Below are 15,216 nucleotides of genomic sequence, written 5' to 3' on the forward strand. Positions count from 1 at the left end.
AGCAGCCAAGACAATGATATTAATTAAAAAAAAAAATTAAGAATAAAAAAGTCAATTAACACTTAAATTATTGTCTCCAACAGTTAAATAACTGCTGGAGACAGTAATTTAGCAGCCAAGACAGTAATATTAATTAAACTATTTTTGAAGAAAAAAAAAGAGTCAATTAACAGTTAAATTACTATCTCCGACAGTTAAATAACTGTTGGAGACAGTAATTTAGTAGCCAAGACAGAAATATTAATTAAAATATTTTTTTTGAGAAAAAATAAAATTATAATAAAAAAAAAAGTCAACGACGGTTGACCTACCAGAAAAAAAAAAAAAAAAAAAAAAAAAAAAAAAAAAGGTCAACGCCGGAGACCGGCGGTCTCCGGTGGTGGCGGTCAAAATTGAAATTATGGTTAAAATTTGTTAATTGATAAAATTAGGCTAAATTGGAGTTGAATTGGGGTTTAATGAATTGGGAGTAATTTTGGTATATGTAAAAAGATATTCCTTATTTGCAAATAAGTTTGAATGAGCTGAATTTATTTGAAAGACAAAAAACTTGGATGTATCTCTTTTAATTAAATGCTCTTGTCATTGACCTATTTACCTTTTGTTCATGTAATAATGATATTTGTATTATTTAATTAATTTAGGTTTAATTAGATGATTACATTGTGGAGTACAAATAAACTAAGTATATTGACAACGTGTGGACCGGTATTGTATTTATAGACTTTAGAATGAGTCCCACTATATATCTACATAATTTAAACGAGAACACTAAGATAATGAGTTAGTGAGATAGAATAATAATCAACCACTAATTCCCGTTAAGCATCCAACCCATGATCTAATTTTTGTTTTAGGAAAGTTTGTTCGATGCTACGATCAATGTATGCCATCGAATATTGCATCGACGGATTACTAATATATATTGATCCCCTTTATCCATATTATTTGACTTCTTCTTAAAAAAAAAAAAACCGTTGAACATCGTTACTGCTGTAATTTTGGCATATACATTAAATCTTGAAAATATTGAACACGACTTATAACTCAATGTACATATGTAGATTCTTTTGTAAAAAGGAAACGATGATACAGCTAGTAAATCAAATTAAAACAAATTAAATTCAAATTCACATTCAAATTGAAAAGAAATTTTTGAGTTCCACGCTAAACAAAGAAACAATATAATGGCGGACCCACGTACTCCTTTTTCCATGCACATGCAAACGGACTTTTCACGATCAAGTTTGAAAAGTTTGTTAGGGTTGCGCCAAACTCCTTTACGTAACTGACTGTTACACTTTCCAAATATAGAGCAGTGTTAACGTTTGTTTTTTGGGATAATTAGCAATAACCCCCTCACCTAGGAAAATGAGTTAAGGAAACACCCCCTCCTCAAAATAATTAGAGAAAACCCCCTCTCTAATATTCCACCTAAATATTATTCTTATAATCCCAAAACTATCCTTCTACCGCCACAACTCGTCCCATTAATTCCATTTTCCAAAACATATGGCAACTGCCTGACAGCACATCTGCAACGTCGCCACCATCTCAAAATCTCCTATCGGGAAACCCTAGCTGCCCAATTTTCAGGTAATTGTTGTTGTCTATTTACTTCGTGCGTTCAAGTTTTTTCACCAATTATCAGTTTTAATCTAACTTTGCGCAATATGTGTTATCGGCTTAATTACTTGTTAATTTTTTAATTAGCAGATGTAAGCGGAGAATGATTAGTTGAACTTTGCACTTTCAACCGAGATAATAAGGTGTGATTGTATCTCTGTAGTTTTCATTTCACCGACATTTCACTAATCCTTGGCAAACTGTAAACATGGTTGGAGTCAGAGAAACTCAAATAAGAAATGGGCAATTTAATTTTGTGTAGAAATTGTAAAGACGACGGCGGTGTGGTGACGATGGGGAGGTAGATTTATGTTTTTTTGGTAGATCGGACGGAGGATGGCGCGGGTAGAGAAATTCGCGCAGGCTGAACCCTTAATCGACTACGTATTTTGGTAGTCGATTAAGTTAATCGACTATGCTCTAGTAGTCGATTAAAGTGTTAATTTACGGTTTTGATAGTCAATTAAGGTAACTCGATTTCAAATTTTTGATTCATTTCTGAATTTTGGTAGTTGATTTTTTCATTTTTCCGATTTGAGCTGTTATGCTCTATAACATTGATTATTGTTGTGCATTATGTATATTGATAGATCTGTTCTTAGTTAGTAATAAAGTAGATTTAGTTTATTATTATTGTTATATTACGATTATTGTTATATTTATTTGAGATATTTTGCAGTAGTTTTTCATTATGTATTTAGTTGTGCCAACAGTATGCAATTGCTCCTTTTGTTTTTGTTATGTAGTTTCCGTATATGGACAACAATACTAATTACACTCAGATGTGCTGATTCGGCGGCGGAGAGGTGGTCGATGTTGGAATGGGACGTGGCGAGGCGAATGATATTAATGGTTGTGGATGGTAATGGTGTGGTGTGGTGACGATGGGTGGCATATATAGGATTTTGAGTATATTAAACGGACGATGGCGCGGGCATAAAAATTCTTGCAGGCTTAATCGACTATGTTCAATAGTCAATTAAGGCTTAATCGACTACGTCCTATAGTCGATTAAAGTTTAATCAACTCCAAATTTTTTTTTTTTTTTTGGATTTTGTGTTTAGATTCCAATTGTATATATTAATTGTAATATTTGTATATTTTTTGTTTTTGTAAAATATAGTTGATTTTGCATTTTTTATAGTTGCGATTTGTTATTTTTAAAAGTTAGATTTTAAATCGACTATCTTAATATCTCATAGTCGATTAATATACCTGACAGAAAAAAAAAAGTTAAAAAAACGAAAAATAGATATTAAAAAAAAATGGAAAAAAATAATAATAAAATAATAGTTATTAAAAAAGAAAAAAAGAAAGGAAAAAAAAAGGGAAAGGCTGATGGGCGGGGGGCGCGCATAGTGCTCATGAGGTGGCAAGAAAAAAAAGGATATAATTGGAAAAATAGGTGGGTAAAATTAGGAATGGGTTTTTCTCAAATGGTGTAAAATAGTTTGGGTCTCTCTCTATTAAAAGAAGTATTGAGGGGGTTATATCAAAGAGCCCCTTGTTTTTTTAATCATTTAAGGAAAAAAAACACACCTACTGCTAAAAGTCCAATATAATTATGTAAGAAAATCAAGAAATTTGTAGGGTTTCTAACATTGGCAGGCGACCAATTTGTAACGCAATGTATTAATTAAACTTGTTACTTATTGTCGTTAAGTGTGTGACTCATCAATACTAATAACGACTTAATCAGCTTGGTTGTGAAATTTATGAAATTATATTATTGTTGCGATTAATTAATTAAACGACGTCGTTTAAATAAATTAAGGAAACCACGTCATTTATTTTTCCAGTGCATGCAGGAAAAAAAAGATATCTCTTTCTATCATCTATATATACTACTACACCCAAACCAGTCATAAGACTCATAAGTACTACTTGTAACTTATAGCTTATAAGTTATAATAATACAGGAAAATAAAAATGCATAGTCTCTCATCAGCTCCTCAGCTAAATTTCTTTAATGCATTTGGACGGTGCAGATTGGACGCCTCCGAACGATGCACCAGTAAGTTTTTCGCTATAGATTAATTAAATCCGATTAATATTATATACGTTTATATTTCGAGTTTCGTCTAATTACAAAAATATTTAACTATTTTTTTTTATAGTTAAGTATTTATTAGAATTATGAAAGTTAATCCTTGGTTTTTTTTTTCATTTTACAAAAAAAAATGTAGATTTTTTTTTTTTTTTGCAATTCAATATTAGAAACATATATGATCATATTTAGCTGATTCTTTTATTATTATTATTAATGTTTTTAAACTTTTATAATTGAATATATAAAATTTCAACAACACTTTTTTTACTCGTTGATTTTATAAGATAGGAGAAGAGAAATTTCTCACCGACAATATTTATTTAATTTTCCTAGTGATGTGGAAGATGGGAGGTAAAGAGCATGCAACAACCAATATAGAGTTGTCGTTCCTTGTTCGTCGAAGAAATATACCGAGCGCCAGAAAAGGTATCGAAACGTAATCTAAAAGTAATACACTAATTGCTCTTTCTGACTAAATAAAATTAGTGACACTCCATTAGTGACAAGTTTCTAAAGCACCTCTTTATTTTACGTTGTGACTTCTCACGTTTTTTATTTTTTTCAGATTTAATTATTTAATAAATGTACGTATTAATTTCTTAAACACCGAAAAATAGGTTTGAGATGTATATAAATTAAACCAAATTAAATTGTTGCAGGTAGAATGAACTTGCCTCAAGTATATCTTCAAAATGACCACTTATTAGAACATGGTTCCCTTAACAAGGTTAGTATACATATACCAACATTATATATATATATATATATATATATATATATATATATATATATATATATATATATATATATATATATAAAATGTTTGATATTAATACAGGATATGGCGCCTCTTCCTTTGATCAATAAGTCACATGAAATATACGAATCCATTGACTACATTAAAAACATTTTGAGTTCGATGGACGATGGACGAATAAGCGTGTCGCCCTATGACACAGCATGGGTTTCCCTTATCCGAGATTTTCAAGGACGGAATATTCCACAATTTCCGTCAAGTATCGAATGGATTTCAAATAATCAACTATCTGACGGTTCTTGGGGTGACGAACACTATTTCTTGGCGTACGATCGGTTACTCAATACACTAGCATGTGTAGTTGCATTGCGATACTGGAATGTTCATGGTGACAAGAGTGATCGAGGTACGTAGTTAACCTAATTTTCCGACAACCTTATAAACACTAAATACATAATATTATTTCCTTTCTTGAATATATATATTGTTTTTATTTATTAGGAATATCATTTATTAAAGAGAATATAAGTAAGCTTGGAGATGCGAGCCCGGAGCACATGACATGTGGATTCGAAGTTGTGTTTCCTGCGCTTCTTCAACGAGCTAAAGAATTGAACATCGACGGTATTCCTTATGATGCTCCGGTTATTCAAGATATTTTCGATGTTAGAGATCGAAAGATGAAAAGGTTAGTGCTATATATATCAGCAGATCGAAATTATTATATATATTATATCGCTAATAAATGTGAATGTCGAAAAATTAATATGAATGTATTATTGGACAAAGGGTGCCTAAGGAACTGCTGCATAAGGTACCGACGTGCCTATTACACAACTTGGAAGGACTTGGGAATTCGGAATCCCTCGGAAAATTAGAGTGGCCGAAGATTCTAAAGCTGCAAACACCAAAGGGATCGTTTATTACTTCCCCTGCCGCAACTTGTTACGCGATTATGGAGACTAATGATCAAGATTGCATCGAATTTATTCAATACGTCGTTAAAAAATTCAATGGAGGAGGTAACTTTTTATAAATATTCTGTTTCGATTAATTGTGCGTGTGGAAAAAAAATGTTATATATATTCTTTTAATTCTCAGCTCCGACGGTATACCCTGTGGATATATACGCACGACTTTGGGCCGTTGATAGGCTAGAACGCCTCGGAATTTCGCGATTCTTTGAGCCAGAAATTAAGAGTTGTTTGGATCATGTATATAGGCATGAATACTAATATATTCAAATTGGTAATATATATAATATAGTTATCCATGAATATATATGACTAATTTCTCAAGTTGTTGGATTGCAGTTTTTGGACAGAAAAGGGAGTTTTTAGTGCAAGAAATTCAGAGTTTTGTGACATTGATGATACATCCATGGGTATCAGACTTCTTAGGTTGCATGGATACAATATTACCCCAAGTACGTGAAAATACAAATAAAAAATAAAAAATATTCTTAATATAATATTAGGACTAATTAATGGAAAATTAAAATAAATGTTGTGACAGATGCATTGAGAACATTCAAGAACGGTAACGAGTTCACATGCTACGTCGGTCAAGGGTTCGAGTCACCGTCTCCGATATTTAATCTGTATAGGGCTTCTCAAGTATTATTCCCAGGTGAAACAATTCTTGAAGAAGCCAAACAATTCTCCTACAATTTTCTAAAACAAAGGCTACACAAAAATGAACTTCTTGATAAATGGTTAATCTCCAAACATCTTCCTAGTGAGGTAAAACTACTATATATACTTTATGTAAATTAAAATTCTAACCACCAACTTTATGATAATTACAAAATTAACCCATAATATAATGATGATTCTTTTAAACAGATAAAGTGTGGCTTGGAAATTCCATGGTATGCCAGCTTGCCTCGACTAGAGACTCGTTTCTATATCGAAAATTACGGTGCAGATGATATATGGATTGGCAAGTCATTGTATAGGATGCCGGAAATCAATGAAGAACGATACCTTGAGCTCGGGAAATTAGATTACAACAGATGTCAAGCGCAGCATCAGATGGAATGGAACCATATGCAGCAGTACTTAATATCTATACATAAAACTTAATTATACAATTATTATACATATGATCTGCATATCTTTGAATTTATTAAATTTATTTTCGCAGATGGTACGAACATTCGAATCTTGAAGAATTTGGAGTAAGCAAAAAGGAACTGCTCCTCGCGTTTTTCGTTGCGAGTTCAAGCATATTTGAAACAGAGAGATACGGAGAAAGAATAGCTTGGGTTAAAACCAATATCCTCTCTAATATTCTTTCAAATCACTATTATTCCATCGACGATTCTTCGGAGCAAAGGACTGAATTATCGACAGAATTAAAAAATAAACAAGGCAGAAAATGGCAAGTCTCGAATATTTTTTCACACTTTAGTCCTAACTTCATCATCGTGTCTTCTTATATTTATTTTTAATATATTCATTTATTTTATTGTTTTCAGGGGATATAGTTACACTGAGGTACATAGACTTATTGCAATCCTACTCGAAACGCTTCAAGAATCCACGACGCATGCACTAGATCGGACTGGCGTAGACGTTAGCAATCTATTACTTGATGTAGTAAGTTAAACCTTAAATCCCTACAAATACGCACACACACACACGTGTGTAAAGGAAGAATAAAATAGGAGAAAGAGAGAAAATAATAATACGTAATAGAAACCCCCATTATGTTATGGGATGAATTACATGGAATATATATAGAGAAATATTGCAAGGTAGTAGAGTTTGACTAGGTAACTAAATCCTAACTAATCTAGGTAACTAAATCATACTAGAATCCTACTATTATAAGAGTTCTATAATATAATATTCTCTAACAGTGTGTGTGTGTATATATATATATACACGAAGTTCTACTAAGTAATGTCGATATATATGACACGTACAGTGGGGGGCATGGTTAAAGAAGCTAACTGGGGAAGGAGATGATGAAATAGAACAAGTGGAGCTAATTGTCGGAACATTGAATATTTGCGGTGGCCATATTTCACCTAAAGACGATAAACTATCCCACGATGAATACAGAACTCTCTCTCGACTCACTAACAAAATCTGTCACCAGCTTGCAGAATTTGAAAATAGAAATAAAAAGGTGAGAATTATTATTTAAAGACTTTCAATTTTTTAAGCAACTTAAATTTGATATTAATACGTTATACGTAATACATACGTATAGGTAAACGACGTGGAATGGACGACGAGTGAAATCGATAAGGACATGCAGCTGCTGTTGAAGTTAGTACTACATCCAAACTCGAGCTGCAACTTAAGTAAAGATGTGAAGCAAACATTTTTCGTGGTGGTTAGAGCATTTTATTACAAGGCGTATTTTGCTACCGAGCAAATCGACAGCCATATTTCCAAAGTGCTCTTTGAGAAAGTTGTCTAGTTCTCGTTATACTTTATTTCTACAGTCATCAAATCAAAGAGCAATAAGAATAGAGCGATTTACAACATATGTCCCATTCTTCAATATATATTTACTTATCTTCAATATATATATTTACTTATTGTAGGAATGTAGTGAAAAAGACTCTTTAACTTTCAAGGCTATAATTTTTTTCCAAAATTTTGAATATAAAAAAACAATAATGAGATGGGCCGACCCACAAAACAGTCGGTTGTCGACCCTTATCCGACCCACAATGATCGGACCGGTAATGGTTTTCAATTTCCACCAAAATTGGTTGGTCCGGTTGGGCCGATGATTGACCGATAATTACCCAAGCCGACTGCCGACACATGCCGAGCCCTAATGTAAACAACCACGTAAAGAAGATAACACACACACAAACCTAATAAATTGACCAATGAGCAATACGAGTCACGAGACACGATGGTCGAATAATAAATTTTCGAAGTTAAATTTGTACTTGAGTGAGGGCTTTCTATATTACCATTTACCAATCACATTAGATTTATCTCTATCATATTTATGGAGGTTAGATTAGGTTTGTGTCCCTTGTACGTATACATGCTTTTTTCATATTCATCATCCATACCAGTTTGTTAAATAGTACTCTTAGGTCTCGTTTGGTTAAGGAGATTAGTCATTATTAACTAAATGCTGTTTAGTATCTCCAATAACTTACCGGGTCGACCCGCAAATATTATGTTATCATAGTGTTTTCTAGGTATTCTTTGCAATTTGCACACCAGTACATGCAAATGCGATAATTGCATGTAATACTGCAAGTGCTGCAGCCCAAGCGTTTCTATAAATAAATCATCACTGATTCATTTAATGAAGCCACAATTATATTTACTAATTACATCTCTCTCTCTCTCTCTCTCAATGGAAATAATCCAGGCCCTGTTTCTGTTGACACAGTATTTCTTCATTTTCGTACTTATAACATGTGAAGTAAGGCTCGAGGGCAAAGTTAAATCCAGCTCTTTAGCATAATTCACCATCCAAGGGAATATAATATCGAATCCAACGGCCGAAAACTGATCGTTATTGTTAGCTGCGCCCGTTGGATGCCATGAAATCCATGCCTATAAATTATAATATATAAACAAATAAATTATCAAGCAAAAAAAAAATCAAAAAATTCGACAATTTAATTACTATTTTGTACTAGTTGTTGGCCAACACACCATTTCCGAAGAGCGAGCACACACGCCAAGGTGCAAGAGAGACGATCTTTAACGAGAAACAGGTGATCCGTACCCAAACCCCACGACCCGTCTGGATTCTGATTTTCCATTATCCAATACAAGCACTGTGGGAAACACGGCTGCCGATCACTGTCGCCGCCACCGGAATATTCTTTCGCCGGCACCATCGCCACCCATGCGGTGTCGTATGCGGACGGAGACATGATCTCCACCTTATCATCATATGTTATCCTCTCTCTGATTTTCTCGATCAAGTTTCGATTATTGGCCTGGGAATTAACGTTGACGGCGCATTTCGTAACCACGATTCTTCTGCCGGAGTACGAACTAACTATTATTAGTGCTGATCAAGAAACAAAATAATAAACATTTGAATTATTTGTCGTTTATTAAAACTACTTTTCAATAATGTGGAATATTAAACTGAAAACAGCCAAACCCGATATATTGACTGTATGAACATCTGGTTCGGTTCAGATCAGTGACGGATCTAGCCATGGTCTAGGGTGTGCAGTTGCACACCTTTGATTGTACAAATAGTACTGTTCGTCTGTTATACATATATTGACAGAAAAAAAGTAGGTGGTTGAGGTGGTAAAGATATGCCTCTATTATTAATAGGTCCTGGATTCGAACTCTTCCTCTTTCAATATTTGACTGTTGAACGACAAACTTTCTGACGTCTACCGGACAAACTTTCTGAGGTGTACCGGAATAAGTGTTTATAATTAGGGCAAATTACGGTCGCCCTTCTATGTATTGTCTTAGACGTCCACCTTTACAATGTTAGGGTTTTTTTCGTATGACAATACATAGACGAGGGGTATGGTTACTGTAGTTTGCAATACAAATAAGGCCATCAATATGTACTTATTCATAAAGAGATTCAGACAAAAAATTCATTTACAAATAAGTCCACACATGGTCCAAATTTTTGTAAAAGACTAAAATAGTCTCTCCTACTTTAATATGCTCCAATTTCATCATTAATTTAATTTAACCTCGATTTGACCCCAAATTTCACAAATTATTCAATTTTGACCAAAAACATTTTTTTTCAAATTTTTTTTTTGCCGTCGGATTCCGACGTTGACATTTCGATTTTTTTTTCCTTCCAGATTTTTTCTCCGGTTTTCGGCGTTGACCGGCGGTCAACGTCGATCTCCGGCATTAACTATATTACTATTAAACACAGTAAAATTAATTATACTACAGTTTAACACAGTAAAATTAATTATACTACAGTTTAACACAGTAATATTGCTATATTAATCTCTAGCACATTAATATTAACACAACAAAACTCATCTATTATTGTGTAATAGAGTAATATTATTATGTTGACCGTTCAACAAATGTAAATATAATAAAAAACCAAAAGAATTAATATTACTGTGGGTAACAGTAATATTACCATGACAACAGTAATATTACCGTCAACCACAATAATATTACAATAATAGACAGTAATATTAATACGTTAGTCCGTGAATAACTCAAACAAACAAAAAAATCCAAACAAAATAATAATATTGATGTGGTTGACAGCAATATTACTATAACAACAATAATATTACCGTCAAACACAATAATATTATTGTGTTTACAGTAATATTATTACGTTACTCCGTGAATAACTCAAACAAAACAAAAAACCCAAAAAAAAAAAAATATTGATGTTGTTCACAATAATATTATTGTGTTTACAGTTATTTTACTGTCAACGACAGTAATATAATTTTATATTACGTTGACTTGTCAACAAATCAAACAAAATAAAAATAAATAACAAAAAAATAAAAAAATAACAATATTACATTAATTTACTGTCAACGGCAGAACAATTACATAAATGTATTCTCAACGGCAGTACAATTACGTTAATTAACTGTTATTGATAGTATAATTACGTTAATTTACTATCAGTGACAGCACAATTATGGTCAACGTTTAGCGGTGGACGTAAGAAAAACAAAAGAAAAAAAACAAAAAAAACACACTAAAAAAGTCAACACCGGAGACCGGAGACCGGCGGCCGAAAAAAACGGACTAGGAAAAAAAAAAGTCAACGTCGGAAATCGGAGAAAAAATCAGGAGGAAGAGAAAAAAAAGTCGAAAAGTTAACGCCAGAATTCGGGGACAAAATTTTTTTTTGAAAAAAAAATAGTTTTTGAAAATAAAGTCAAAATTGGATTTTTGTGGTCAAAATTGAATTTTTGCGGAAAAAATTGATTAAATTTGGGTTACATTTTAAGAAATGTGTATAAAGGGTTGGGGGTAATATTGTCATATATTTGAATATTACCTTTATTTATAATAAATATATTAAAGGGATGAGCTTATTGATGAAAGAGATAGTTGATGTTATATATATTAAGTAGTAGATTTGGGAGATATAGTGACAAGTCACTCAAGTGACTTAAGGAATCGTGCCCGATTTTTTTTTTTCTTTTTTGAGGTGGTTAATGTCCATCCCTTGGGGGATGTTCTATTTTTTGGGTAGGGAGACTATATTCAGCTCTTGACATGAGATGTGAAACCCATTAGGGTTGAAAGGTAAGGGGATGTACCACCCTGGAGATGAGATATCCAACCTTGGGGTGGGATAGCCCCCCAGCTCAGGTTGAGGCGACCACGAACACTGTTATGGTTTTGAAGAACTCCAAGTGTCGTTGACATTATTGGAATGATGAGGGCGTAAATGAGAGACATTGCCTCTTGGAGGTGAATGTGGGTGTTGTTGTCCAATTCGTATTTCTCGGCGAGGAGCGTTGACTCCTTCTATGGCGATGTATGGTGCCACTGCTTCAGTGATAGCACGAGTTAAATCTTCCGTGATCATGCGCCGAAGGTCCTCTTCTGTTATTTGAACCGTTTGAGGAACAAGGAGAAGTGAATCATGTTAAGGATCTAGTGTGCCTCGCGAGGAGGAGTATTGGCTCTTGCTATGGCGATGTATGGTGCCATTGCTTCAGTGGCAGCAGGAGTTGAAGCTTTCGCAATCATACGTTGAAGGTCCTCATCGGTTATCTAAACCGTTCGAGGAGCAAGTAAAAGTTGATCTTGTTAAAACTTCTTCGACCATACGCTGAAGGTCCTCATCGGTTATCTGAACCATTCGAGAAGCAAGTGGAAGTTTGATCTTGTTGAAGCTTCTACGATCATACGCTGAACGTCCTCATCGGTTATCGGAACCGTTTGTGTAGCAAATAGAAGCTGATCTTGTTGAAGCTTCTACTATCATACACTGAAAGTCCTCATCGGTTATCTGAACTGTTCGAGAAACAAGTGGAAGTTTGATCTTGTTGAAGCATTTGCGATCATACGCTGAAGGTCCTCATCGGTTATCTGAACCGTTCGATGAGCAAGTAGAAGTTGATCTTGTTGAGGACCCAGTGGAGCCTCGTGAGGATGAACATGTGTTGGATCCCGAATGCGGGAGGGGGAATTGGCAAGCTAGCATCCATGAGGTGGGAGGTTGTTAGCGTTGAAGGGCCTCCTCGATTATCTGAACCGTTCGAAGGGTGAGAAGAAGTGGATCATGTTGAGGATCAATGTGGGACATCACGAGGAGGGTCTCGTGGTGGATACCGAGCACGGGGAGGAGGAAGTGGCAAGCCAGAGCCTCAACGAGGTGGGAGGTTGTTAGCATGTCACACTAGCAGATGTCTCAAGGTCATCTTGCGCGCTACGTGATCTTGTATGCTTTCCCATGGACGGCGCCAAAATGATGATTTTAGAATTAGATCACCTTAGAGTGTTAAAGTATGATGAACTGAAAGAGCAGAGTGGATCACTGGCTCACGAGCTTGATGACCTTGAGATACATGTAATCATAGAACACGTAAACTAAGTCGAGGGTTGATCCGGTGAAAACCCCTCCTACGCTCAAGTCAGACGTGCGGATAGTAGAAATAGTCCAGAGAGTAGCAATAAATGTTGTAGTATTGCTCAGATAATAGGACGTACCTTAAAAAATGAGTTCAAACCTTTATTTATACTTTAGTTGAGATTGTCGGGCCCAAACTTTACTTGAAGGTAATTGGGCCTCGATGGTAGTGGTCTTCAATATTGGGTTCGTGGCCCAATAGATAAAAGAATTGTAGGCCCATTGGGTTGGCCTAATTAGGCATATCAAACACCTTTTCACATACCCCTGGCCTCGAAGCAGGCCAAACACTCCGGCGAGAAAAGCTTGACCAACTGTGCGACTACGTGAGAAGAAACGCCGGTCGGGCGGTAAACATCGGAGAAGCCGCATTCGTAACCATCCTCAATCTCATGTCGGCGGAACTCACCACGTTCGTTTCGAATGCCGTCACGACGCCACGGAGGAATTCAGGAAAATCATTGTGGGTCCTTAGAATACCGCCTGAGTTTCCAATTTCTTGATTACTTCCTGCTCCTTCAACCGTTGGATCCGCAGGGAATCAAACAAAAGGCCCAGATTTACTTTGGGAAAATGCTTGGGGTCATTGATGAATCAGAGATTGGAAGAATCAAGAACCACGAACAAGATCAAAAAGACGAAGAAGACCGATTTGATGGAAAGACTTCTTGATCTACAGAAGGAAGAAATTAGTAATGAGTACCACCGAATTCATTAAGCATTTCCTTCTGGTATATAATCCAAATTAATCACGTAAATGCATGCATTTGTACGTATGTACAGGGATATTAGATGCTACACCTGTTGGGTGCTAAATACCCACACGCAAGTGCACGTATCGCAAACAAGTAGTAAAGTAGACTCGTGAGAGTCGGATGTCGATCTCACAGGGAATACGCAAATTATTTAATCCTAAGTACCAAATCCTAACAATTATGATTTTTATCCAGCCTACGCAAGTTTGTCAAATTAATTAACTAAATAAATTAAACTAATTAAGAGAACAATAAAATACTAGAAAATATCAATATAAAACGGATCTAGGATTTTATCTTCCCCCTATGCGATAATTCTTCACCCAATTAATCTTCTATCATGCAAGTCACGATTCCCAATTATTAACCCAAGACACGAAATTACTCATAACCAGTTGTCGCTGTGTTATAAGCCTATTATTCATAAAAGATTCACTATATGTCTATGCAAACCTAGTATAAATAAATCATTAAATAACAAGTCTCGTAAACGGCTACCTAAGGTATTATCTGTATGTCTACGATAATACATGCAATTAACACACGCATCGGTGAAAAACTACTCGAAGGCTCTTCTATCCATGTTCTAATTATTAAAACGATCTGTCAATCAATTCTAACAATAACAAGTAGCAACATAAATTAGCTACGTTCATGCGCTAAATAAGATCAAGATAGAAGAAATAATCGAAGAATTAAACTTGCATAAAAGTAGAAACAATAGGTTCGAATTACCACATAGGGTTCCAACAAAATCCTAGAATAAAAACTTAGCTACTCATGTTCGTAACGGAAAGCATAACAAAAATACGAGAATTCATAAAAATCAGAAAAGAAAAGTAAAAAGGAAAACTAGGATGAAGATTCGTCAAGTCTTCGTCTTCGTTCTCTTCCTCCTCGATTGCTTGTAGAAAGATGAAAGATAAAAACTAAAAAAAAATAAAAAGATATCTCTAATTGTGTGCTTGTGGCCTTTAAATAGGGTGCAAAAATATAATAGGGCGGGTTTCCTTGTGTAATTAAAATTCCTTCACTACGCCAATACGTTCTTCCGGACGGCCGTGCGAGAATAGGCTTTAAAGTCCGCACGGCCGCGCGGTCTTCAATTCTTCAGAAATCTGATTTTTTCACTTTTGGCCCACTTTTTCTCCGAATTTGCAGTTTTCACCCCATAAGTTGCCAATTCTTCAATTTGCACCTAAAATCCAAATAACAACCATTTTAAGCACCAATTATCATTAAAATACACCAAAAGCTCCAATTAAAAGGTACAATTAAGTGTATAAATATACACTTAACAACACCTGTCTGATTATTTACGCTAGCTGGATTTGAACCGTAAATCTACACATAATCACACACATACACACCCATGTGTATATTGTATATATGTGCACTTAATGGGTAGTTATTTATTCAAATCTACGGTTCAAAATCCACCGGATGTAAATAACCAGGTGTACGTAGCATGAATA

The 15,216-nt window shown here is 34.7% G+C and overlaps 2 protein-coding genes and 1 long non-coding RNA gene across 4 annotated transcripts in view; 2 read left to right on the plus strand and 1 right to left on the minus strand.

The window, feature by feature from the left end:
• LOC148772560 (syn-copalyl diphosphate synthase TPS3, chloroplastic-like) overlaps window positions 1–11,809 on the minus strand; it is a 28,999-nt gene extending 17,190 nt beyond the window's left edge. Inside the window, exons 1-2 of the mRNA XM_088820355.1 lie at window positions 11,692–11,809; window positions 9,073–9,440 (exon numbers count right to left, since the gene is read on the minus strand). Of these exons, the coding sequence (XP_088676481.1) occupies window positions 9,073–9,440; window positions 11,692–11,809 (486 nt within the window). The remainder of the gene's footprint in view (window positions 1–9,072; window positions 9,441–11,691) is intronic.
• On the plus strand, window positions 1,339–3,131 carry LOC148772561 (uncharacterized). Of its 2 annotated transcripts, none has more exons than XR_016030448.1 (3): window positions 1,339–1,596; window positions 1,717–2,094; window positions 2,373–3,131. It is a non-coding gene; the product is annotated as an uncharacterized LOC148772561 (long non-coding RNA). The 2 variants fall into 2 exon arrangements; XR_016030449.1 differs by having other exon boundaries at window positions 1,889–2,094.
• LOC105975322 (syn-copalyl diphosphate synthase TPS3, chloroplastic) lies at window positions 3,518–7,949 on the plus strand. The gene is made up of 14 exons (XM_088816013.1): window positions 3,518–3,640; window positions 4,010–4,102; window positions 4,336–4,403; window positions 4,515–4,839; window positions 4,935–5,121; window positions 5,223–5,455; window positions 5,535–5,655; window positions 5,747–5,859; window positions 5,949–6,175; window positions 6,278–6,489; window positions 6,579–6,815; window positions 6,913–7,033; window positions 7,365–7,568; window positions 7,653–7,949. The coding sequence occupies exons 1-14, from the start codon at window positions 3,556–3,558 to the stop codon at window positions 7,863–7,865; spliced, it is 2,439 nt and encodes an 812-aa protein (XP_088672139.1). The 5' UTR covers window positions 3,518–3,555; the 3' UTR covers window positions 7,866–7,949.
• Window positions 11,810–15,216: the final 3,407 nt, after the last annotated feature.

Source organism: Erythranthe guttata, chromosome 1 (assembly GCF_056151865.1).
Source record: "Erythranthe guttata isolate IM_541 chromosome 1, IM_541, whole genome shotgun sequence".
NCBI classification, from domain to species: Eukaryota; Viridiplantae; Streptophyta; class Magnoliopsida; order Lamiales; family Phrymaceae; genus Erythranthe; species Erythranthe guttata.